The 27,923-nt window shown below is 42.7% G+C and overlaps 1 protein-coding gene across 1 annotated transcript in view; it reads left to right on the top strand.

Annotated features, from left to right (window-relative positions):
* The first annotated feature begins 6,949 nt into the window (after positions 1 to 6,949).
* Positions 6,950 to 27,923, top strand: part of LOC140185575 (metal transporter CNNM2-like) — a 149,992-nt gene continuing 129,018 nt past the window's right edge. Inside the window, exon 1 of the mRNA XM_072238929.1 lies at positions 6,950 to 8,574. Coding sequence (XP_072095030.1) covers positions 7,182 to 8,574 — 1,393 coding nt within the window. The 5' untranslated portion in view covers positions 6,950 to 7,181. The remainder of the gene's footprint in view (positions 8,575 to 27,923) is intronic.

Here is a 27,923-nt window from a genome sequence, read left to right as displayed (position 1 = left end):
CCAGAGAACACAGCCTCAGAATAGAAGGGCGTCCTTTTAGAATGGAGATGAGGAGGAATTTCTTTAGCCAGGGAGTGGGATTCATTGCCACAGGCAGCTGTGGAGGCCAAGTCTTTATGTATATTTAAGGCACAGGTTGATAGATTCTTGATTGGTCAGGGCATGGGCAGGGGGGTGGGTGTAAGGGTGTAAGACAGGATATTGGGGCTGAAAGGAAAATTGGATCAGCCATGGTGAAATGCCAGAACAGACTCGATGGGCCCAATCTACTCCTATACCTTCTGGACTTATAGGAGACCTGCAGTGGGGAGGGGGGGGGTAGGAATGCTGCCAGGCAGACAGATTTCCAGAAGGATGGAGACTGCCCTGGCAACATCAACCTATCCTTATAAAACATGCTCTCTCATCCAGGCAGTGTCCTAAATCTCCTCTGCACTCTCTCTAAAGCTTCTACATCCTTCAGATAAATAGGCGACCAGAAATGAGGCCACCCTTGAGCATATCTACAAGGAGTGATGCCACATGAAAGTAGCAGCCATCATCAAAGACCCCTACCACCCAGGCGTTGCTCTCTTCTCGCTGCTGCCATTGGGGAGGAGGTACAGAAGCCTTAGGTCCCACACCACCAGGTTCAGGAATCCTTCAACCATCAGGCTCCTGAACCAGCGTGGAGAACCTTGCTTGTTCAATACTGAACTGATTCCACAACCTATGGACTCACTTTCAAGGAGTTTACAACTGATGTTCTCAGTATTATTTATTTTTCATATTTATTGATTATTATTTGAGTTTTTTGTATGGATATTTTCAGTTTGTCTTCTTTTTGCACATTGATTGTCAGTTTTTGTGTGTAGTTTTTCACTGATCTGTTGTACTTCTTTGTTTTGATGTGAATGCCTGCAAGAAAATGAATCTCTAGGTAGCATATGGTGGCATATATGTACTTCAAAAATAAATTGCCTTTGAACTTCCGAACTTTGAACTTGAACACAATACTCCAAGTGTGGTCTAACCAGAGTTTTATAGAGCTGCAACATTACCTCACGGCTCTCGAGCTCAGTCCCCTGACTAATGAAGGCCAGCGCACGAAGTGCTTTCTGAACCAGCCGAGGTACTTTGACTGACTTCAACCCTCATAGCACAACAGGGCAGTAAAAGGGAAAGAAACAGAGAGCGAGGGATATAATGCTACAGGGAACGTGTGGAACAAGTGGGCAAATGAGGTGCAAGGGTCATGACAAGGGGTCTCAGAGATTAAGAATTTATCTCTATTGTATAAAAAGTGTGTTCAAGAGTCTGACAGAAGAGTGGATATAAGCGTACTTGAGTCTGCTGATACTTGCTTTCAATTATTCTTAACTTTTGTCCATTGGGAGAGGGAAGAAGAGTGAATGACCAAGGCAGGAGGGGTGCTTGATTACGTTGGTTACTTTCTCAAGACAGCAGTAAGTGTTGATGGAGTCAATGGAGGGGAGACTGGCTTGTAGGATGGACTGGGCTGTGTGCACAACTCTGCAATTTCTTGCAGTCTTGGGCTCAGCAGTTGCTGTATTAACCTGCGATGCATCCAGAAAGCTTTGCAAAGACTTGTAAGAGTTATCGGGGACACGCAGAAATATAGTCAGTGAGGAAAATCTTATGGGGCTATGGAGAAGGGTTGCAGATGAGGGCGTCTGATAGAAAATATGTGCAGACACCATGTGCCAGATGGCCTCCTGTTGTGCAATTATTGCATGATTCTAAAGCAAATTAAAACAAGAATTTGAATCTAAAATCCCACATATGCTATAAACTGAAATAAACTGAAACTGCTGCGTTAGTGGTTCCAAGATATTCTGCAGTAATTAATTTAAAGGGAATATTTTTTACAACCTGGTAATTTTGTTAAAATAATGTGGTATTCTCCGTTGTTTAATTTTCAGTCATTTAAAGCATTAAGAACAGATTGCTGATACCTCCTCCTTGCTGACAATCAATACAGGTACATCTCATGGAAAAGTGCTCAGTCCACTGCTCTGCTGCCTTAACACTGTGTGGTGAGTCTTAGCTCAAACAACCACTATATACTTGCTGATGACACCACTGTTGTTGGCAGAATCCCAGATGGTGTCAGGGAGGCAAATAGGAGCAAGATCGGCTGCCCGGTTGAGTGGAATCGCAACAGCAACCTCGCACTTAACATCAGCAAGGCCAAAGAATTGATTGTGGACTTCAGGAAGAGAAAACTAAGAGAATGCCACTCACAACATGCTGGAGGAACTCAGCAGGTCAGGCAGCATCCGTGGAAACGATCAGTCAATGTTTCGGGCCGAGACCCTTCATCAGGACTGTAGGGGGAAGGGGCAGAGGCCTATAAAGAAGGTGGGGGGAGGGTGGGAAGGAGAAGGCTGGTAGGTTCCAGGTGAAAAACCAGTAAGGGGAAAGATAAAGGGGTGGGGGAGGGGAAGCAGGGAGGGGATAGGCAGGAAAGGTGAAGAAGGAATAGGGGAAAACACAATGGGTAGTAGAAGGAGGCGGAACCATGAGGGAGGTGATTGGCAGCTGGGGGAGGGAGCAGAGTGAAATAGGGATGGGGGAAGGGAGGGGGAGGGAATTACCGGAAATTGGAGAATTCTATGTTCATACCAAGGGGCTGGAGACTACCTAGACGGTATATGAGATGTTGTTCCTCCACCCTGAGTTTAGCCTCATCATGGCAGTAGAGGAGGCCATGTATGGACATATCTGAATGGGAGTGGGAAGCAGAGTTGAATCGGGTAGCAACCGGGAGATCCTGTCTGTTGTGGCAGATGGAGTGGAGGTGCTCGACGAAGCGGTCCCCCAATCTGCGTCGGGTTTCACCGATGTAGAGGAGGCCGCACCGGGAGCACCAGATGATGTAGAAGAGGCCACACCGGGAGCACCGGATGCGAACGCCAACTGTTCTATTTCAGTAAAAGTTTGAGGAGATATGGTATGTCAGCACAGACTAATGCAGAGGTGTACAGAGGAGGGCATTCTGCCTAGTTGCATCACTGCCTGCTACGGAGGCTCCAGTGCACAGGGGGGCTATAGACTCAGCTAGCTCCTTTATGGCACAACCTTCCCTACCACTGAGAGCACCGTCTTGAGGTAGTGCCTCAACAGAAAGAACCAGCCACTAAGCACCATTACCATTTAGGACATACCCTCTTCTCCATACCACCATATGGAGGAGGTCCAGGAGCCTGAAGCCCCACACACAACAATTCAAGAGCAACTTCTTCCCCTCTGCCATCAGATTTCTGAATGGTCAGTGAACTCTATCTCATTATTCACCTTTTACACTATTTTTATATTTCTGTAACTTAGATTAAGTTTTACGTTTTGCACTGAACTGCTGCCACAAAACACCAAATTATGTGACCTGAATGTTACTGAATGTTGAGTCCGTCTATGTAGAGATCGGAAATAATCAAGGGAATAAATTACTGGTAGGATTTCTCTCTAGGTCACCGAATAATAACCTTATTATTATTCCCACCCTCCCCCCACCTTCTTTACAGGACCTCCGCCCCTTCCCTCTACAGTCCTGACGAAGGGTTCCGGCCAGAAACGTCGACCGATCGTTTCCACGGATGCTGCCCGACCTGCTGAGTTCCTCCAGCGTGTTGTGAGTGTTGCTTTGACCCCAGCATCTGCAGATTATTTTGTGCTGAGGACACAGGCTATATGGTGAGAAAGTTAAGGAACAGTGGAAGGCTTTCAAAGAGATTTTTCAAGGTGCTCAACAAAACTATATCCCAGATAACAGCAAGGATAGTAAGGATGGAAAGAGCAAGGAAAGCAACTGAAATAAAGGAAGGCATCAAATTAAAAGCTCATGCGTATAAAGTCACCAAGAATAGTGGGAAACTGGAAGACGTGGAAAACCTTAAAAAGCAACAAAGAAGCACAAAGCAAGCAATAAGGAAAGGGAGGATGGATTCTGAAAGTAAATTAGCCCAAAATATAAAAATGTAAAAGTTCCCGTAAAATGTAAAAATGTAAGTGGATAAGGGTGGCTGAAGTGAATGTAGGTCCCTTGGAAAATGAGGAAGAGGAATTAATAACGGGTAATAAGGAAATCGCTGAGGTGTTGAACAATTGTTTTGTGTTGGTCTTCATGGTGGAGGACAGATCTAACATACTAAAGAGAGATGTTATGGATATGATGGGAAGTGAGGACCTTAAGACAATCACTGTCACTGAAGAGGTTGTGATGAGCAAAATCATGGGCCTAAAGGTAGACAAGTTCCCTGGTCCAGATGGGATGCATCCCAGGATACTGAAAGAAATGGGAAAGTTATAGTCGATATGTCTGTGATCATTTACTGTATGTTTTTGGACTCTGGACTGGTCATACCACAGAAGTCCTGGTGGCCATCCATTTTAATTCCAACCCCACCATCCCCATTCTGACAGGTTGGTTAAGGGCCTACTCTATGGCCACGATGAGGCCACTACTCCTTTACCTGTGATCCTACCAAGAGTTGAAGCACAAGGCTCTGACTCCAGCCAACAAAGTTCTCCGGGTCATTGAGGCACGTAATCCTCCAAACCCAATGACACAGTTGTGGTGCTCCTGGAGATTTGTCTCCACTATTATGAGCAAGATTGGCTGTCGGAGGGCTCTGCACTAAATAATTGATCGATTGATCTCTCTCTCTCTCTCTCTCGATGGTGAGAGAGTGCCTGTGGGATGTTGAAAATGTTGGAGTAAACAGTTAGTTTTTGATGTACTATAGATCATGGTCTCTGTTTGGAGGCTTTGCTGTTGCTGGATGGTGGTTGGTGGGAATAGAACATGGAACATAAAACACAGAAAATCTACAGCACATTACAGGCCCTTCGGCCCACAATGTTGTGCCGACCATGTAACCCACTCTAAAAGCTGCCTAGAATTTCCCTACCGCATAGCCCTCTATTTTTCTAAGCTCCTATCAAGAAAACATTTTTCTAAGCTCCTATCTATACCTAACTAAGAGTCTATATGTACCTATCTAAAGACCCTATTGTGTCAGCCTCTACCACATTCGCTGGCAGTGCATTCCATGCACCCACCACTCTCTGTGTGAAAAACTTAGCTCTGCTAATCCCTTGTACCTATTTCCAAGCACCTTAACTATTCCCCTCCCCCCATCCCCGTGTTAGCCATTTTGGCCCTGGGAAAAAGCCTCTGGCTATCCACACAATCAATGCCCCTCAACATCTTATGCATCTCTATCAGGTCACCTCTCATCCTCCATCGCTCCAAAGAGAAAAGCCAAGTTCACTCAACCTATTCTTATAAGATATGCTCTCCAATCCAGGCAACATCCTTGTAAATCTCTTCTGCACTCTCTCTATAGCGTCCACATCCTTCCTGTAATGAGGTGACCAGAGCTGAACACAGTACTCCAAGTGGGGTCTACCCAAGGTCTTATATAGCTGTAACATTACCTCATTGCTCTTGAACTCAATCTCATGGTTGATGAAGGCCAACACAGCATACGCCTTCTTAACAATACTCTCAACCTGCGCAGCAGCTTTGAGTGTCCTATGGACATGGATCCCCAGATCTTTCTGATCCTCCACACTGCCAAGAGTCTTACGATTAATATTACATTCTATCATCAAATTTGACTTACCGAAATGAACCACTTCACACTTATCCGGGTTGAACTCCATCTGCCACTTCTCAGCCCTGTTCTGTATCCTATCGATGCCCAACTGTAACCTCTGACAACCTTCCAGACTATCTTCAACAACCCCAACTTCTGTATCATCAGCAAATTTACTAATCCACCCTTCTACTTCCTCATCCAGGTCATTTATAAGAATCACAAAGAGGAGGGGTCCCAGAACAGATCCCTGTGGAACACCATCCTTCGTGCAGAATACAAATCTCCACAACCACTCTTTGCCTTCTGTGGTCAAGCCAATTCTGGATCCACAAAGCAAGGTCTCCTTGGATCCCATGCCCCATTACTTTCTCAATAAGCCTTGTATTGGGTATGTTATTAAATGCCTTGCTGAAATCCATATATGCTATCCACATCCACTGCTCTGCCTTCATCAATTCTGATACTATCTGCGAGAATGAGGGGGAGAGGGAGGGGAAGAGGGAGGGTTGATGCTGCTTGCTGACTGGCGGTGGGGGCAGGGGACTTACGCTTTTTTCTGTCATTCATTCTGTTTTTTTCAGTCATAAGAATGCCTGCGGACAGTGAGACTTTCAGGTTGTATATTGTATACATTCACTGATATTAAATGGAACTATTGAACTAAAGGGTTCCCGAGTTTTGATAAGATGGACTCTTGACCTCACAATCTCGTTATGATCTTGCTTCTTATTGTTTACCTGCAGTGCACATTCTCTGCAGCCGTTTACTCTGCATTGTTATTAGTTTACCTTATTCCACTTCAATGCACTGTGTAATGATTTGCTCTGCATTTTAAAAAAAACGGTATGCGAAACAAGCTTTTCACAGTATCTCGGTGCATGAGACATTAATAAACCCATTCCAATTCCCGCTGACTTGACAGGTACGTACCCACGTGTTTCCTGACGTTCATGGATACAAACACCAGACCTGTGTAAGCGGACTGCGCGTCGAGAAGGAAAACACGCGCCGATTGGGTCCAGTCTCCTGAAATCCGAATTTCGGATTGGCTGCCCCGTATTTGGGTGGGATGGACTCTTCATCACGTGCCTGGAAAAATAGGCCAATCGGAACAAGAGGGGCGGCGGGAGGCGGTAGGTGGTTAATAGAATCAAACCTAGCCTTTTGATGGGCGGGGACTCCACGTGCGGCACACCTTCTGATTGACCGCTATCCAGGAATCGCCCACCTTTCGCCTCCCTTCCCATTGGCCGAGCCTGCCGCCGTCTCTCCAACCGCGCGCCCCGCCAGACTGTCCATCAAAGCAGGAGGTGGGCGGGGCAATGACGGTTGGCTGGAGGCTCGCGGCAGAGCTGGGTCCGAATTTCCAGTCAAAGCGCGAGGTGGCTGGCGGCGGCGGACCGATGGTCCGGCCAAGAAAATAGCCATTCACACCAGAAAAGGCGTGTTATGCCGACGCAAAGAGAAGGAGAAATGTTAAAAGAGGAATGAAAGACACTGATTATTAGATGCGATCCCCCCTACCCTCCCCACAACTATCATTTAACACTCGCTGAGGGGGGGAGCGCCTCCATTTCCATGCCAAACATGGCGGCTGGCAGCCGCGGCGGCCGAGTCGGCTTCTTCCTGGGCGCCTGCTGCTGCTGCCTGCTGCTGCGGGGCTGCGAGGCGACGGCGGAGGGGGAGGAGGCGGGCACGGTCATCATCGGTCTGCGGCTGGAGGACACGGACGACGTGACGAGCATGGGGGGAGGCGTGGTGCGGGTGAGCGAGCGCACCCGGGTCCGGCTGCGGCTCTACGGCCGCCACATCGACAACAGCACCTGGAGCCGCATCGGCTTCACAGAGCACCGGCGCACGGCGGCCGACCGCGCCTTCGACCCGTGCGGCGTGCGCACCTCCGACATCGTAGTGCTGCCCGGCGTGGCGGTGAGCCGCCGCAGCACCGGGGTCATCGAGATGGAGATCAAGCCGCTGCGCAAGACGGAGAAGACCAAAGCCTATTACCTGTGCACGGCGGCGGGCCGGGCGCCCGAGCCGGCCGACTGGCTCTACCACGACGCTGAAGACACCATGGTAGTGGTGGTGGAGGAGAGGAAGTTCCTGCTGCCCTTCTGGCTGCAGGTCATCTTCATCTCGGTGCTACTCTGCCTGTCGGGCATGTTCAGCGGCCTCAACCTGGGCTTGATGGCTCTCGACCCCATGGAGCTGCGCATCGTGCAGAACTGCGGCACCGACAAGGAGAAGAACTACGCCAAGCGTATCGAGCCGGTGCGGCGCCAGGGCAACTACCTGCTGTGCTCGCTCCTGCTGGGCAACGTGCTGGTCAACACGACCCTCACCATCCTGCTGGACGACATCGCCGGCTCGGGCGTGGTGGCCGTGGCCGTCTCCACCGTAGGTATCGTCATCTTCGGCGAGATCGTGCCCCAGGCGATCTGCTCCCGGCACGGCTTGGCCGTGGGCGCCAACACCATCGCTCTCACCAAGTTCTTCATGCTGCTCACCTTCCCTGCCTCGTACCCGGTTAGCCGGCTGCTCGACGTAATCCTGGGTCAGGAGATCGGCACCGTGTACAACCGCGAGAAGCTGCTGGAGATGCTGCGGGTCACCGACCCTTATAACGACCTGGTCAAGGAGGAACTCAACATCATCCAGGGCGCTTTGGAGCTCAGGACTAAGACGGTGGAGGACGTGATGACCCCGCTGCGAGACTGCTTCATGATCGCCTGCGAGGCGATCTTGGATTTCAACACTATGTCCGAGATCATGGAAAGCGGTTACACCAGGATCCCCGTCTACGAGGGCGAGCGGTCAAACATCGTCGACTTGCTCTTTGTCAAGGACCTGGCCTTCGTGGACCCCGATGACTGCACACCTTTGAAGACCATCACCAAATTTTACAACCACCCCTTGCATTTCGTTTTTAACGACACTAAGTTGGATGCGATGCTGGAAGAATTTAAAAAAGGTGGGATAATACCGACCATGGTTTATTTTCGATCAAATCGTAACTCTTGTACACTTTTCTTTCAGGTCTATTGTCAGCCCTGCGCGACATATGCGCTGTTCTTCAAGTCGATGAAATATTCAGGTTATCTCGGTGGTTTTGTCAGCTGCATATGGCAACGCAGGATGTTACCTGCAATGTTTTGTGCACACACTTTCTTTTTCCCAGGTGCGCAGCTAAATGGTGCCAAAAGATGTATAAAGGTGCTGAGATTGTTTTGAAGATCTGAAAAGGATTGAGTCTGAAGCTTCCAGAATGTTTTTCCATTTTCAAATTTCTGTAGTTTTAAAGTCAGGTTTCCAGAATGTGCACCACTACAATCCATTAAAATGTGTAACCTGCTTTTAAAATCTGAAGTCATTATAGAGATGTATAGCTGTATTTTAATTTAATAATCCTATAGCTGTCAGTGTGCACATGGAATTATAAGGACATGACTGAAATCTATCACTGGCAGCTGCCCACTGTCAACATTTTATGAACCAAGACTATTTTATCATTCATTCTGTAGAAGTAGTGAGAATATGTGGCTCAGTTTGTTGGATTCGTTAGGTTTGTTCAAAACCAGAGTTGCATTTACCAAGTAGTCTTTACAAGATTTCAAAATATTAGTGATCTGTAACAAAATATTATGAATGATGGATGTGTCAGCAGATCTTTTTTGCTGATTGCAGATCATGTATTGTAGAAAAGACCAGGCTGCAGTTAAATTCCATTTCCAGATGCAGACAATTGACTTTAGGGTGGGAGAAATGAAGCTTACAGATATAATTTAATTGCTGAGTGTCATTGCATTGAAATGTTTATCTATCACCTCTCTGGTAATCAAAATTGGAAGTATGTTAGGGCTAGCATTTTGGTGACTTGAGCTGGTGTAGCAGTGAAAGGAAAGTGAATTGAAATGTAAGTCTCTCACTTGCTGAAATGCATGGGAGAAAATTTTTTAAAAAGCACTATGATTGCCAGCTTGTCTTTGTGAGGGGCTTATTATTGATTTCTTTTAATTGCTTGTAAGTAGTGTCCTAAATATACCCTGGATACAACTTGAGACTTTGCAGCAAGAATCAGCGACCAGTTTTAATCAATGGCTAACGCCAAAAATGCAGTTTTGCAGCATTCTTTAGAAGAAGGTGCATGAATATCTCCTTGTAATTTTGTGACATTTAACCCATTTCTTTGCAATCTTTTTTCTATTTCTGCGTGGTATAGAGGCTTTCCAGCTTTCCACCTATATTTTAAGGATTCTTATATAAACCTTTGAGTGATATTATTGATCCCCACCTGCACAGCTCGGAGGTCCTCAAATGATCCATATTATTAAAGATCACTATGCATATCTAGGGTCAGGGATTTTTCTTGCTTAGGTCAACTGTAGGGCAGTGGGTGGAATTTGGTTTCTAGTAATGTTTTGGTTTGAACTGTTGGGACCTCCTTGCCTATTGGCTCCTGACCGGCAAGGGGTGGGGAAATTTAGTGGAGGGAGAAATGCCAGCAGTTCTAACCTCGGAAGGATGCCCAGTGCCTCTCCAACTGTGGGCAGAGGTCAAATTTCGCTAGCTTTGACTGGTATTTGACCCATACTGTAAGTACTGTATGTTATGAGGTTGGACTGATGGTGACACAGCAGATGATCATCTTGCTGCTAGCATACTTGTGAGTTGAGCTAGATTGTACTATCTGTTAACTGTGCCAGTATTTGATGTGACTGCATCAGCCCAATGTGCTTTGCAAGTATGTAGTGAGATGTAGGAAATGTTCCCAGTCTTTGACCAAAGGAATAAACTACTGTAGCATAGTGGTTAGCATGATGCTTTTACAGCTTGGGTGCGGAGGTCAGATCCATCGTCCTCTGTAAGAAAGTTCATACGTTCTTCCTGTGTGCGTGTGGGTTTCCTGCAGGTGCTCCAGTCTCCTCCCACAGTCCAAAGATGTACTGGTTAGTAGGTTAATTGGTACATTGTACATTGTCCTGTGATTAGGCTAGTGTTAAGTAGGTCGATTGCTTATTGGTGTGGCTTGTTGGGCTGGAAGGGCCTGCTGCATGATGTATCTCTAAAAATAAATTATGATTTGGGATTTGAGGAGTGAACAAACATACATCAGTTTTGTCAAGCTCATTGCAAAACATGCTATGTCAATTTTTGAATTAGTAACACTTCACTGCTGGAGCAAGGGACACACCATATTCCATTGCTCAACTATCTAAATGTCTAAATCCAACCCTTATAGGAACATATGTGGTCTACTGACTCAGAATGTCAGTAGTAAGTTTGTTCCTGCTGCATAAAATAACTATTCCCCGGGTTGCTCTGTATGCACATAGATACAGGAATTTAGAATTTGAGTTGAGGGATAAAATATTAATATTGGACTGATTGGAAGGCGGCTTTTGTAAAAGCATTACCATTGATATTGGGTCTCGGCCCGAAACGTCGACTGTATCTCTTCCTAGACTTGATGCCTGGCCTGCTGTGTTCACCAGCAACTTTGATGTGTGTTGCTTGAATGACGAAAAATCTTGTTTTTCCTTATTTTATTTGAGGAGTAACATATACATTCAACTGAAAGAGTAGTTTGTGCCGTGCTTTGGCATTAAAGGTTGTCACCTCAGTTCAGTTCAACATCCCTTCCATTCTGTTCTGAAGTGTCAGCCAAGACTGTGTCCAAGTCCTCAGACTAGCTTGATTTCGAGGCATGAGTCCACCATGTACCAACATCCTTTTAAGAATGAGGCATACATTTTAATTAGGTAGATTTCTTCAGTGTCCAGGGATTAGTATGTCATTAAGTATGTTTGCTGTAGCAAATCATCCATTCTTAAGTAGTTGTCTAATACTTATTGACATATTTCTCGACTTCTAGAAACTAAATTGGTGAGCTTTTTTTGGTTTTTCTCTGTACGATACTTGTTAATTCTGTGGTTACAGGTCTTTGAGACTATTTTAATTGTACTTTTAATTTATTTTTTCTGTTAATTTGTCTGCCAGATCATTCCGGAAATTCAAGATTCATATTGCCTCTAAACAGGCTTGTACTCTAAGTACAAAGCTTGCATATGTCTGTCAGAATAAAAAGTAAAGATAAGAGCTGTAGGGAACCTTGATTTTCGAGAGATATTGAGGCCCTGGTTAAAAGAAGAGGTGCATAGGAGGTAGGAACAAATGAAGTGCTTATGGAGTATAAGAAATGCAAGACTTCATTCCTTGGAACATAGAAAATTGAGAGATTTGATGGAGGTATACAAAATTATGAGGGTATAGATAGGGTAAAGCAAGCTTTTTACACTGTAGTTGGGTGGGACTACAACGAGAGGTTATGGGTTAAGGGTGAAAGGTGTGAAGTTTAAGGAGCCACGAGGGGAGCTACTTCACTCAGTCGTAAAAGTAAAATGAGCTGCTGACACAAATGGTGCATGCGAGCTTGATTTCAGTGAAGTTTGGATAGATATATGGAGGGCTATGGTCCCAGTGAGTAAGTTCAACATGGATAAGATGGGCTAAAAAGCCTGTTTCTGTGCTGTGCATATAGAAATTCTATGAAAGTTTTAGAAATGCAGTACTCCATGACTTTTTTAGAGAGGCATTTTTTCCTCAGGTGATTCTGTTGAATTCTGGGCTAAGTCATGAATGTGGTAATGTGGACCAGAGTTTAATCCACCATTTTTAAACATGCAGTAGTTGCCACGTGACCCATGTATCATCAGAGATCCTGTTTAAAACTGTCCATGTTCATTAATGCTTTGAAACCCTGAAGAAGATGCCTTTATGTCAGTCAGTGTTGTCAAACCCAGGCGTTATTCCTTTCAGTTGTGCTGTTGAAATTCTGAGGCGCAGGTACTTCCTTAAATTTCTGGAAGAAGATGGAGCCAGCGAACATCACAACCTCCAGACGGTTCATGAAACTACTTCTTTCATTCTTTCATGTGTTCTTTTTTCTATCAACCATGGTTTGCTACTGTTGGAGCCTGTGATCTACATTTTGGTAATGTGTTTTGGGGCTGATTCAACCGATCTGGTGCTTTGCAGTCTCCGAGAGGGTTTCGTGAGGTTTCGAGCGAAGCGTGCGTCTTTGAGGCAAAGAAGCCTGGAGACACACGAGCCCATGATTGACTCCATTTCTCACTGATCTCGCTAATTGAAGCATCAGGGAAGATTGAAACCATTGAACCAAGTGCGGAAGGCGGCGGATGTTCAGCACCATCTACCAGCCTTTCGCTTGCAGGTACTGGAGGAAGGTACCTGCACTCAGCTGGTCTGTCTGTCCCTCAGTGCTGTCAGAAAATGGTGCTGGAGTCCTGGGTCCTGGGCAAGTTTTAATTGGTCCATTTTGTGGATTGGATTCTGTGGTTCACATTATGATAGGTTTCTGATTTCTGGTTGCTCCTTTTTTTTAGTTGCTATTTTGCTTGGGGCAGTATACAGATAAGGAATGACACAGCGCTAGATTTAACTGAAATACATATACCTGGACTCTTTCGATTTTGTGTTTTTATGTTCTGCTTTATCACTCTTTTTGCCATTTACATAGTTTGTTTTTTTTTGCATGTTGGAGGAAGGGGGGATTTTATGTTTTTCTTTGAATAAGTTCCATAATTTTGTTTTGTGGCTGCCTACGGAAAGACAAATTTCAGGGTTGTATATTGCATACATACTTTGATAGCAAATGTACTTTGAACTTTGAGTAGCAACTAATGGGTAAAGAACTGGCTGATATCACAGAGAAGACAAAAAGAATATAAATAGAAGCTAGAACAAAACCAGAACGCTGGAATAACAAAGCAGGTCAGGCAGCATTTTCAGAGTCAAAAAGTGTAAATTTGACTTTTTGTGATGAGACCCTATATCAGGAATCAGAGGAGCAGGAATGATTGGTGGTATGGAGGACGATGAGATAGAGGCTGGTGGGTGATAGGTAGAGCTAGAGGAGGAGTGGATGAGGGCAGTAGAAAGCAAATGGCGGGACAATATTGGAGAGATGAAGCAAATGAGACAGGTGGGTGTATATGGGAGGAGACCAATAGGGTCGTGGGTTACCTGAAATTAGAAAATTGAATAATTATGGAATGGCTTTGAAAGCTGTTCAAGCAGAATGAGATGTTATTCTTATAATTTTTATTTGGTCTCTATAGCAATGATCCGTGTGCACCACTTTCAACTTGGTCGTCCATATTTGGTGCTCACAGTGTGGCCTTTTCTGTGTTGGTGAAACCAAGTGTAAAACATTTTACAAGTTTTATTGCTGTCATTTTAACTTTCCTTCCCACTCCCACATTGACCTCTCTGTCCTCTGCCTTCTCCATTGCTATGAGGCCAAACACAAAATGTGAGACATCTCATGTTTTGAGTGGTTAGTTTACAACACAATGGTAGAAATATTTCACACTCAGGTAATCCACAATCTGTTCTGCTCCCACACCCACTAATTTGTGAGTCTAGTATTCCTCTCCCTTTGTTCATACATTTCCCTGCAAACATTCCCCCCCCCCCTTACACTACTCCACACAGCCTCTCCTCCCCCCACCCCTGAAAATCAGATTCCATTTTCCCATTCCCTCCTGATCTGGTTCCAATTACCATACTCTACCCTGCTGCCTTTTATACTGCATATATTGGTAATCTTTTCTGTTCTCTTTTTCTCTCAGTTCTGCAATAGGGTTTTGACATGATATGTTGACCTATTGCCTCCCTAGTTTCTGATTTGACTTACTGATTTCTTCGTATTTCGTTTTTTAGTTTGGTGTGAGATGATCCCAATAAGTAGATTATAGATGCAGTTTGTCTCAGCATCTTGACATTTGTATCATTCAGAATTAAGTTCTTATTGCCATTTTAAATTGGCCTTTGATTAAAATTCTTTATTTTCCAGTACTTTTTGCGGTTAACTTATTTTACCATTACTGTAGTAGGCTGGTCTGATTGCATGTTCCCTGTCATTGTTTCAGTATTCTGTATTTAACCTGTGCTTCTCTTATATCATTTTACAATGTCACAAGAATCAATCACAGTATTCTGATAGTGGCCTGATTGGTACATAATGATTCCATCAAAAACTCTTTGGTTGCGGAAAACGCTTATTTCAGTACGAAAAAATGCACATAACTTCAATTAATTTTCATTTGTTTTTCCTTTTTGGACTGGTGTTTACATGTGTACCTCTGGAAAATAAGAGTTTCCATTCATTAGTGTTATATATAAATTGTTTTCCTTTCATGATTGCTACACAAGAAGTTTGTTAATGATAACAAAATTAGTGATGTAGTTCATTGGAAGAAAGTTCCTAAATTGTGGAATGATAATGATCTCAGGCGACTTGCTAGATGGGTATAAAAATGGCAAATGGAATTCAGTTCCAAGGAATGTGATGTAATGTATTTGGAGGGCAGACTACTCAAGGGAATGGTGGGAATCTGAGAAATGTCAAAGAACAAAGGGATCTTGGAATGCATGTTAGTAGATCCTTGGGGGAAAAATAGCAAGTCAGGTAGATAGGGTAATGAGGAAAGTGTCTGGATACTTTTATTAACCATGACTAAAGTACTGAAGCAGGTAGGTCACATTTGTACTTCATAAAGTGGCTCATAGCTGGAGCATTGCTTACGGATTATGTACATCAGGGCATTTAATGGCACCGGAAAGGGTTTAGAGTAGACTAAAAGATTACAGTAGGCTGTCTTCTTAAGAATAGATTGACAGGAGATTTTAATTGCCATCTGTTAAATATTGACAGATCCAGGAAGGCTAACAGGACCTATTTTACTTAGTACAAAAGTGAGCAAAAATTTAAGTTATTATGTAGTGCCAATTAAAAAAAATGCTGGGTGACATATTAAATTTGAAAGATAAAATTAAGTGTCATGTAATTTTTTTTTTGTCTGTTCCAGTTGATTTGGCTATCTTATCTTTGTTAATGATGTGAACCTTGTTTACAAATCTAGCCGGAAATGTTAGGAAAGGTTCATAATTATTGCTGGGTACTGTAATCTGGTCATTTTCAATTTTTAATGTCTTAACACTGGAAAGAAAGCCATTACTTCTGGTATTTGCATTTTAAGGTGAAACATTTAAATGAAAAGATGTTAGGAATTTGTTACTGTAAGTACCATAGTATATTAAAGGATTACTTGCCTGCCACTCTAAAGATGATCATATTTATTAATTGACTCTGCCAACATCTCCAGTTAAACTGGTTTTAGTTCAGTGTTTCTCATCGATAATTATAGTTTAAATTATTCAGTAAATACAAGTTGGAATGAGGAGATCTGGTAGTCCAAGTAAGGTCTTTATCTATTTTTCAGGCGGTGACTTGTTTTTTAAAAAATATGTAGGTTTATAATGTTCATTGCAAAACCACAGTAAAGGAAAACATCAGGAAACCTTTCAGCCCAATAACTGCATTGTTCTTTAAATGGTGTCAAACATGCTTGGGGATGTTCAAAAATTGTAAATAAAAGATAGATACAAAGCAGTCATATGAATAAATGGGTCACTTGAAATAGTGATACTTATAACTGGTACAATTCCTGCATCTAATGAAGATGAATTGAAGCTGTGTCCCAGTTATGTCATTTATGAGGATACATGTACAAAAAAGTACTTTAAGGGATGAGGTGCAGGGAGAGAGGAGGAAGTGTTTAGAGAGATGGAAATAATGCTAATTAGGGATTTTAAACATAAGGGCAAGAAGTTTTGGTGGCTTTGGGTTTGGCACTTTGCAAGAAAGTGAAGATTGAAGTTAAGGATAAAAGGCAATGGTACAGGATAGAACAAGCAACATTATTACCGTTGGGTTGATTTTTTTGTAAAAGGTGCAGAATGGAAGCTGTAGAAGGTAAATATTAGCATATTGATTGTGTAAGTGGCAATGTATTTCAGGGGTTCAAAGCAAGGAGGTGGAAAGTTGCGTCATATTACAAGGGTAGATATGGGTAATCAATGTAATGGAGAAGATATGAAATTTGGAGTCTTCTCTCCAAATGAAATAGAATTAAGAGATTGTAAAATAAAAAAATTGGGTTTATCCTGAGGCTGCAGCTACAGGAAGTGTTCTCGGCAAGCAAACAGCAGGGTCTTCAAGATGATGGTTTAAGTCTTTCCTCATGTTTAGAAGCCGTTGGCTTATCAGAGGTTAGTTGAAAGTTTATCATATTTACCACATTTCCTTGTGACACAAAAGGAGGCCATTTTGGTCCATTGTGAATATGTCAGCACAGACCAATTTCATTTCCCACTAATTGTCCCCACGTTCCCATCAACTCCCCCAATTCTCCATTCTTCATTTTAGTGGTAAATGGAGGTTCTTGTGGATTAGATCTATTTCATTGCTTTGGGAGTGACATAGGCCTAACTGAAGCTTTTCAAAAACAGGAGAAAGATAGGGACATACTGAAAACTGGCAATACATTGAGATGTCAAGGCAATTGATATGAGGTGGTTGGTGTAAATATAAGTCAGTTGGTTTTAGAAGGCTGAGTGTTCTGAGTAGTGATGGTTTTGAAAGAAATTATCTTGAGCAATTTCAGACGGCATGAGCAATGGTTTAAAAATACTAGTTTTACTCTAGTAATTGATATATTTGTCAATTAATAGTAACAAATATATTTGTGTGCATGTAGGAAATGATAACTAACTAGAAACAATAAACTTACATTGGCTAATTTATGTGATGTTTACTTTTGATATGTATACCAATTTCTTCTGTTGTAGATTAAAGTCTGATCCATATAATAGCATGATTGTTTCAGTCTACTTTTCTCTTATGTATTAATAATTAATTTTACATTGGTTTTTGAAGTAGTTGACTGCTATGCAAAATTGAATTACCCCTTCATGTCAATGTAAAGCATAGACCTTGATTTTATATGCAACATAGCAGGTCAGGCAGCATCTATGTAAATGAGTAAACAGTGGACATTTTGGGCCGAGACTCTTTAGGACTTGATTTTATACTTCTGAGGTGCCATTTCACTCCAATCTGCATTATTTTCAAATTGTGTGCAAGTTGGGGAAGTCCTTGCTATTATTTGAATTGTGCGTGTGGTTGGCCTTTTCCAGCTAAACAAACAAATAGACTTAATGTGAATTGTCTAATCCAACAGCAGTTAATTGTAAGGCCAGTAATGGGTTAAAGTATGAGCTTAATGGTACTCATGTATTTGGAGTGGCTCTTGCATGTAGACAATTTTGCTTGGAAGTGAGTGTGGTACTGATTAAGTATGGCTAGGAAGCGAAATGCTGTATTGGATTAAGGCAAAAGAAGAACTGAAACTACAGGAATATATTATTTTAAAGAAGTAAGTTTGGACCAAAATATAAGGAAATCTGAGACTTGGATTTATATACTATTGCAAGCTCAGGACATTCCATTGAAAGACTTTGCAATGTGAACATAATTGTAATGTGAAAAATTCATCAAACTAAATTGATAAATCAAATTGTTATTGTCACACACACTGAGGTAATTTTTTTTAAAAACTTGTTTTACATGGCATCCATGCAGATCATTTCATTACAACAGTACATTGAGGGGAAAAGCAATAACACAATGCAGAATATAGTTTTACAGTAAAGAGGAAGTGCAGTCAGGAATAAGTGTGCAAGGCCATAAAGAGGATGACTATGAGTCCATCTTATTGTACTAGGAGATTGTTCAATGGTCTTATTACAGTAGAACAGAAGCTGTCTTTGAGCCTGGTGTTCATGGTTTCCAGGCTTTTACATCTGCCTGATGGGAGAGGGGAGAAGAATGTCCAGGGTGGGTGGAGTCTTTGATCATGTTGGCTTCTTTACCAAAATAGCAAGAAATGTAGACAGATTCCATGGAGGGGAGGCTCTTTTCTGTGATATACTGAGCTATGTCCATAGCTCAGTGTAATTTCTTGTGGTCATGGGTCGAGCAGTTGCTATACCAATCTGTGGAACATCTGGATAGGATGATTTATATGGTGCATGGATTAAAAAGTGGTGAGGGTAAAAGGAGGCATGCTAGATTTATTTAGCCTCCTGAGGGTGTAGAGACACCAGTGAGTTTTCTTGGCTGTAGCTTCTTTTTGGTTGTACCAGGACAGGTCCTTGGTAATTTTGCCCCCTAACATCTTGAAACTTTCAACCCTCTCAACCTCAGCACTATTGATGTAAACAGGAGCATGTGCACCACCCCTTCATCTAGAGGTTAATGATAACCTTCTCCCATTGGTGAGACACATTATAAATTGGGGACCACTTTGTTGAGTACCACTGTTCCAGCTACCAAAAGTGGAACTTCCCAGTCGCCCAGAATTTTAATTCTGATTCTCGTTCCTGTTCTGAGGTGTGGGTCTGTGGTCTTTTGTGCCATGATGAGGCCGCCCTTGGGATGGAAGAGCAGCACCTTATGTTCTGTCTGGATGGCCTCCAACCTGATGGCATGAATATCAATTTCTCCTCCAGTTTAAAAAAAATCCTTCCCTCTCCCCGCTTCTTCTGTTCTCCTCTGGCCTCTTGCCTATTTTCACCTGTTTATCACCTTCCCCTGTTGCCCCCCTTCCCTTTCTCCAGTGGTTCACTCTCCTCTTCTATCAGATTCTTTCATCTCCAGTCCTTTACCTTTTCCACCCACCTGGCTTCACCTTATCACCTTCTAGCTATTCTTCTTCCCTCTTCCTCCCCCCACCCCCACCTTTTTTCTATTGTCTTTCCCTTTCCTTTTAAGTCCTGAAGAAAGATCTTACCCTGAACTGTTTGTTCATTTCTTGGATGCAGTCTGACCCGCTGAGTTCTCCAGGGTTTTGTGTGTGTTGCTTTGGATTCCCAGTGTTTTCAGAATTTCTTGTGTTAATAACCAGTTTTTTTTTGTTTTGCTGATATTGAGGGAAAGGTTATTGTCTAGCTTCCCTGTTACCTTCCTGTACTCCAATTCATCATTATTTGAGAATTGGCTCACTATGGTGATGCCATCTGCAAACCTCTTGGAGTTAGTGCAGAATCTGACCATGCAGTCATGAGTAGAGCAGCAAGCTGACATGGTCCCTTATGGGGCATCAAGTAATCTACAGTTGCGAGTACCATAGCAAGTACAATTGTATTTGGGATTGGTGTCATCTCAGATACAATGGTTTAATTATGAAGTTGACAGCAATACAAACAGGCACAACTTCCATTAATGCTACGGTTGAAATGGATTAATCTGTTACACGAAATGTTTTGATTTTGTAGATTGGCAAGGTTGTGCAAAGAGTTCAATGAGCAGTACAGAGTGCAACAGCTGGGTTGTCTATTCACAAACAGAAATTTAAATTACACTCTGACCTACATAAAGATAAGTATACCGTACGCATAATTGCAGTTTGCTTCTCCACTTTAATCTGATCATTTTTCAAATTCTATTATAAGCCACAGGATTCAAGTAAAATCTGGAGTGTTTTTCCTACTTGTAGGATTTCTAATATCTTGGGGCTATCTGGGTATACAGTTTAGCATCTGAAGTTACTCATGAAGAGCATGATAATTTGAAGTACAAAGAAACATTAGAAATGAGAATTTTAAGAAGTGTTTTAGCATAATGCTCAATCCAGCTATATGATCGACTTGATAAATTTGATGTTTCATTCGTCCTTTTGTGTTTCTGCAGTTGTGCATTTGTGTGTACATTAGATCTTCTGGTTTAGCACGTCAAGAAGAAGCACATCTGAAAAGTGTTGAACATATAAAGTTTTCAACTTATAACTTTCTGTGAGTTTCATTAATCAGATTTCCACCTTCTGGAAATTTGTTATCTTAATTCCTAGTTTTATTGTGTTGATTATCTTAGTGGACAGAGATAAGGGAATCAGATAGTTCCAATTGTAAATTTGCTGCTACATAAGGTATTGATAGTGGTTTTTAATTCCTTTGTTTTCTTTTAATCTTTTTTATCTACCTTGTGCTGCAGGAATGATTCTAGTGATCTACAATAGAATTTGCTCCATAAAAGCCTTTCACAATTCCTTTATATTCAACATCTTCCTTTATCCTTCAGTGTTTTCCCAGCTTCACATTAAATGTACTTAACAGCTTGTCATATCCTTTCTGTGGAACTTGAGTCCCATTGAGTCACTGATTTAAATAGTTCTTCATGAATTTATATAGTCAAGTACGTGTTTTGTATTGGTCTTTAATGAAGAAAGAATGCGCCACTAGAAACTTAGCAAAGGAGGAGGTAGTTGAGTTCATGGTGAATTTAAAAATTGATAAAGTCTTACTAGAAAGCCAAGCTATCTTTAAAAAAAGATAAATTACCTGATCTGCATTCTTGGTTGTTGAGGGAATTGAGAGTGGCAATTACAGTCGTTGGTCATAATCTTCCAAACATCTGTTACTTCCTTTGTTTTTCAACAAGAAGCATAAAATTTAGCAACAACTGGGGATAAAATATATTGCTTGGCTAAGTGTGTACAGTACAGACTATTGAAAGCTGACATGGATTGTTAAAGATTTTATTTAACTCGGAGCTTTGTGATGAAGTAAGAGCATCAGTGGAACTTCTTTAAAAACTGCAGATCTGAATATCTGAAATAAAAACAAAATGCAGGTATTGCTGGTTAGTTCAGTAGAAGCAATGTAATGAGAAATGGAATTGATGTTTCAGGCAAACAACTTTCTGATGAAGGATTCTTGTAACTCTTCCCCCTTCATAAGTGTTGTCTGACCAGTTGAGCATTTTCACAACTTCCTGTTTGTCATTCAAAGAAATGTATTTGATGTGAACTTTATGAATGGCCTGTTGGCCAGGTTAAAGCCAATGACATTGAAACGACTGTAGAATGTTGGTTAAATGGTAGGACACTGGGATTGACAGTGTGGAGTTAGTGGGAAGTCTATAGTGGTATCCTCCACATATCATTTTCATAACTACTTTTCCTGATGTATACTAAGTACACTTATTATCAAAGTATGTAGACAGTATACAGCCTTGAGACGTGACTTCATGCAGGCAGCCGTAAAACAAAGAGTCAGAATCAGGTTTAATATCATCGGCATATATTATGAAATTTGTTAACTTTGTGGCAGCAGAACAATGCAATACCTGATAATAGAAAAAAGAAAACTGAATTGCAGTTAATAGTTTAATAAGTAGTTTAAAAATAGAAATAAAAAATAGTGAGGTAGTGCTCATGGGTTCAATGTCCAGTCAGAAATTGGATGGCAGAGAAGAAAAAGCTGTTCATGAATTGTTGAGTGTGTGCCTTCAGACTTCTGTACCTCCTTCCTGATGGTAGCAATGAGAAGAGGGCATGTCCTGGGTGGTGGACGTCCTTACTGATTGACCCTGCTTTTCTGAGGCACTGCTCCATCAGGATACTGTGGAGCCTAGTGCCCATAGTAGAGTTGGCTACTTTTACTAGTTTCTGCAGCTTACTTCGATCATGTGCAACCCCCCCCCCCACCCCCAATACCAGACAGTGATGCAGCCAGTTAGAATGCTGTCCGTGGTAAATCTGTAGAAACTTAAGTGTTTTTGGTGACGGTACCAAATCTCCTCAAACTCCTAATGAAATATAGCCACTGTTCAGTGGTTCTTTTTAACATCAGAGAACGTATACAGTATACATCTGAAATGCACACTCTTTGCAGACATCCACAAAACTGAAGAAAAACCAAATGAATAACAGAAAAATGTTAAAACCCCAAAAACCATCCCACCCGTCAAGCAGCAGCTCCCACCCTCCTCCCACACTTGTTCCAGTCTCGGCGGACTCTTTCCTCCCCACTCCAATCGAGAAAGAGAGAGAAAGAGTGATTGCCTGAGTGCAGGGGCCTCCAATAGCCACACCCCATGTCCCAATCTCTGCAATGTTCCAGTTGGCAACACTGGCAAGGAATCAAATCATCCGCAGTGGCTGCCTGAGGCCGCACCCTGAAGGCGACGTCTTCCAGGCTGCTCCTGGAGATGTTGAAAAATGCTAGGCCACTCAGCAAGCTCCAGAAGCAGGAACCCCACTGCAGTGTGGACTGCAGTTTGAGTGCAGTTGTAGATCACGGACTCCGACAAGACCCTAGCCACCTTGAAAAGTGAAAAAGAAACATTAAAGAGAAGAATTTCGGATAAGCTTGAAGAAGACGCCCACTGCCTTTGCTTTCTTTATAGCTGTGTTGATATGTTAGGTTCAGGTTACGTCTCAGAGATATTCGCACTCATGAACTTGAAATTGCTCACTTCTGATCCCTCTGAGGATTGGTTTGTGTTTCCTTGTTTTACCCTTTCTGAAATCCACAGTCAGTTCTTTGTTCTTATTGACATTGAGTGTAAGGTTGTTGCTATGTCAAAACTCAACTAGCTGGTATCCTGTATGCCCTCTCGTCACCATGAGAGATTCAGCTAATAAAGGTTGTATTGTCAGCACATTTATAGATGGCATTTGAGCTGTTCCTTGCTACGCAGTCATGGGTGTAGAGGGAGTAGAGCAGTGCGCTAAGCACACATCCCTGAAGTGCACCGGTGTTGATTATCAGCGAGGTGGAGATATTATTTCCAATCCACATCGATTGTGGTCTTCCAGTTAGGAAGTTGAAGGTCCAGTTGCAGAGGTAGGTACAGAGGCCCAGGTTCTGGAGCTTTTTTGATCAAAATTGTAGGAATGATGGTATTAAATGCTGAGCTGCAGTCAGTAAACAGCATCCTGACATAAGTATTTGTGCTGTTCAGGTGATCCAAGGCCACATGGAGAGTCAGTGAGATCGCATCCGTCATAGACATATTATAGTAGTAGGTCCAGGTCCTTGCTGAGGCACAAGTTGACTGTAGCCATAACCAACCTCTCAAAGCACTTTGTCACCGTAGATGTGTGTGCTACTGGATTGAAGGCAGCCTACCCTGCTATTGATGACGTACCAAATCTCCTCAGACTCCTAATGAAACATAGCCACTGTCAATGGTTCTTTTTAATATCAGAGAAAGTATACACCCGAAATTTTTTACTCTTTGCAGACATCCACAAAACAGAATTGTTACACTTTTGAAGCAGGTGAGAACTTCTGACTGTAGCAATGAGAGATTGAAAATGTCTTTGAACACCCACACCAGTTGGTTGGCAGAGGTTTTCAGAGCTCTTCTGGGAGTGAACCATCACTGCTATTCATGCTGTTGGGTTTTGCTTTGTAGGAAGTAATGCCTGCAAACCCTGCCAGGGTTGGCCATACATTCAGTGTCACCTCCAGCCTTGCTCAGAATTGTTCCTTACTCTTGAAATACCAGATTTTGACTTGAAACACCATAGATACTGTTTAAAGAAAAACCCCACACAGCAAATCATCAAACGTGCAAAATAAAAGAACAATTCATGTAAACAACAAAAAACAAACAAATAATACACTGAACATTAAACATCAAACATCAATCTGCGGAATCCCCAAAAGTGAGTCTACAGCTACAAACTGCCAGGACAGGTGAAGCTGGTCTGGGAGCCAATGGTTGCTTCCACAACCACTGTGTCATTCAGTGTAGCACCGTGTTGATGGTTGCGGACCACATCGCAGGTCCATTTTCACGCCAAAGTGCCTTGATTAAGTTGCATAAATAGTAAAGTGAGTTCAACACTGAGGACATTAAACACTAAACTGCAGCTGAGGCACTCAAACCTCGCAGCATGGGACCCAAGACTCCTGCACCTTCTGCTGGCAGCAGTGAGAGGGAGATAGATGGCACTGAACATTCATTGGTTTTCCGCTCTCTCCCTCGTTGATTTTAATTTTACTCAACGCTTAATCAGTGTGGAGTAATGGAGCTGACCATGGGTTCATGTTCTGCCATTAGGAATCGATGCAGCCACCCCAGGGACAGCCGTAGTTGCACTCTATGCCAAATCCTCCAGGAAATCGCAGATGTATGAGATTAGTCAGCCAAAAATACATTCTTAAAAAGGAAATTAAAGGCTGCAATTGATTGCAGTTCAGAAGTATATCTTGAAGGAGAGTATCCAGTAGTTTTGTAAGCTGTCTTCAAGATGCCGCAGTTGATCACTGGTGCCATCTTGCTGGAAGACATGATGACTGGACTTGGAATTTGGAAATTATGCTCTGTACATCCAAGTAACTTGAACCGTTTGCTAGTCGGAATGCAGTTGTGAACCAAGTTTGTAAACAGCAGAAGATCGGTAGTTCAGTAGTTCCATTTACTATCAGAGAATGTATACAATATACAACCTGAAATTTTTACTCTCCACAGACATCCTCAAGACAGAAGAAAATCCCCAAAGAATGAGTGACAGGAAAAACATAAGAACCCCCAGCTTCCTGATGCCCCCCCCCCCCGCACGCACAAGCAGCATCACTCCTCCCCCTCCCCCCACTTAATTCTAGCATAAAGTATCAGTATTCCCACCACCCACCATGCAAGCAACAGCAAAGCTCCCAAAGAGAAACCATGATCTACAGTACATCACAAACTAACTGTTCACTCCAACATTTTGACATCCCACAGGGGCTCTTTCTCACTAACAAGGAAGAGGCAGATATCGCAACTTCCATAAATAGTCAGTATATAGTCGCTACAGTCAGTATGAAGCTTTTTATTTTGAGTTCCCTATCTCGAGAATTAGCAGCAAACTCTCCCTCACCATCGCGAGAGAGAGAGAGAGAGAGAGCGGTTGATCCCTAGTGCAGAGCCCTCTGACAGCTGCTGTCACTGTCTTTGACGCTGCAGCTCCCACTATGCTTCAGTTTGCAACACCAGAGAAAATTCGTGCCCACAAAAGGGCCACTCAAGGCCCTGAAGTCAACTGACTTCAGGCCCCCACCAGACATACCAAAACACAACTGATTGGCGAGTTCCAAGAATGGGAACACGCTGTCCTTATAGAACCACAGTTTTTGGGTGCTGCTGTAGAGCAAAGATCCCGATAGGATGCTAGGCACCCTGAAAAGGAAAGTAAAGACTTTAGAATGGGAAGAATTTAACTGTTTTGCTGATGAGCTGGGAGAAGTCTCCCTCTGCTACCATCTTTAGCTCTGCCTCCCAATATGAATAAAAAGATGCCTGCAACTCCACAGCAGCCAGTAAATCCACCCAAATGCTTGTTTAAATGTACAGGCAGTACACAAGTCAGATGTTTATAAGTTGAGGATGACCCAAATTATTAAACTGTCTTGTTTTAGGTATTGAAATTCATCTGCAAAAACTTGGAGATTTTTAAGATTACTTTAAGAATGTACCATGCATTTCCATGATGGAAGTTAAATATACTTTCATAGAACAGTTTTTCATGACCATATGGATATTTACTGGTGACAGCTAGAACTACTAGTTACTGAACCAAACAATGTCTAAGAATGGTGATCTGCTGTTCAAGACCAATTTAATGTTGTGCAAAGTGGCAGTTTGTGTATTCTGTTAAGAACATAAAATTAATAAGTTGAAGCAATAAATGTTCCTGACCAAAGGGAAGTGACGGTTTAATTATTTTTGAATCTAGGTCACATTTGGATCTTTGCCTGTAAGGTAGAGTTTTGCATACTTTAAAACTGCATTCATTTCTCGGGACAAATGTACTTAGAATAGTCTTCATAATATAGCGGAATGTGTTGGTTGTCCGTCGTTTTTAACAATGACTTTTGTCTGTGCAGCTCATCGATTTGGGTAAAGAGCTTTATATTAAAAGCCATTGTACTGGTGAAGTTCTACTCTCTCGACCTCAAGGTCCAGGGTATGAAAAATCATCATAACTGGTTGCAGTTGATAGCCATGATACCTTCTTTGTCTTGTTGTGCCTTTCACTCTCCACAAAGTGTTGTAGCACCACCTTCTTGGCCATTGGATCTTGTAGTTGATCTCATCCACCTACTCTGCTGGAACTGACTTTGCATGCTGGGGTAGGCATATCCCTGTCTCACCAGGATTGGAGGATCCTGGCTACCCTCAACCGGTTTAGCCAGCCTATTGGAGCGGTATACTGGGGTGTGGTCACTGTCGCATGCAAACAGTTACTTGGAGCCACAGGTGAGAGCTGGATGGCAGGTGGGGACCAAAGGTGGACAAAATGTCCCTGGGCAGAGAATGACAAGCCTGCCACCAGAGGTGCTACCCCTCCATGGACATCTCATACACTCCACATAGCAAAACAGTATAACTCATAGGAATACAGGTCCAAGGAAGTTTTGACCTTGGCAGGATGTCTTTCAGTTGATTTGTTTTCATCCAGTGTGGTAAGTGGATTTTCTGAACATTCAAGCAGTGTCCACGTTTTCTCTGGGAGCTGGGAGAATTAAGATTAGTGAAAAAAATGCTTTTTAGGAATCAAGATGCAATGGCTTAGCTATTCAAGGTCTCCAAGTCTCTGATGTGGGTGAATGCAGCTTTTTGTAAGATACTTGCATTGGTCTGGTGGTCATTCCATCTGATCCCCAGCATTTGAGTGAAGCACGATTCGTGAAGCCCTCCAGAATTAATTTGCCGTACATTGTTGGTTCAGGTTTTACTGTAGTAGATAAATGATCAGGGATTTCATTAATTTATTTAAGTCTTGTTGCCACTTGAAGAAAGCACTGATGCTGTGCTGGATTTCACTGTTGATACTGCGAGAGATGACAACCAAGGTACAGAAAGTGTTCAGTATTTTCCAGAGTGCAAGGAAATATTAACCTGAGGGAAGTTGATGGAGGGCCTTATTATTGGCAATCAAGAAGAACCGATCAAGTTCTTCCTAAAGCAACAGTAGAGCTACTAGGACTTGATGTTTCAATCCCTATGATAAGTCGGCACTCTCGATGTTGGCAGTGGGCTTGGAGTGGTGACAAGGAGGGAGGGTAGGTACATCATCGGGGTCATCAGGTAGGCACCCTCCTTCTTTGACATTTCGTTGATAAGCCCATGACGTCTCCAGAGGGCTCAACGGTGCTACCTGGCATCCCAGATATACCCCCTCAGTTCCATATCCTCCTGTCTTCATCTTGCAGTCCAGTTGTTGCCTTTCCTTTTAATCCAAATCCAATTGCTGCTTTCTTCTGCTGCAAAGAGATCTAGCATCATTTGCAGGCCCTGAGCAGAGGGAGTTACAATGCAGCTTTTGCAGGCGAACTGCAAGGCACAGACATCCTTGGTGATGAATTTTGGTTCAACACTGTAGTGACCAACAGTGAAAAGGTTCCTGCCATAATGGAGGTTGATGCCTAGTTATTGTCTCAAATGAAGTAGGTGATAATCATCTGGTAGAATGTAAACAAGAAGGGAAAATCACTCAACTTTGTACCTGGTTGATGTGTGCATAAGTCATGGTGCAGTGATAGCAGGTAAGCAAGGGACTGGAGACAGAGCAACACTCACAACACGCTGGAGGAATTTAGCAGGTCGGGCAGCATCCGTGG

This window comes from Mobula birostris, chromosome 21 (genome assembly GCF_030028105.1).
Source record: "Mobula birostris isolate sMobBir1 chromosome 21, sMobBir1.hap1, whole genome shotgun sequence".
NCBI classification, from domain to species: domain Eukaryota; kingdom Metazoa; phylum Chordata; class Chondrichthyes; order Myliobatiformes; family Myliobatidae; genus Mobula; species Mobula birostris.
The sequence above is the reverse complement of the archived record's forward strand: the minus strand, read 5'-3'. Positions and strand labels throughout refer to the sequence as shown.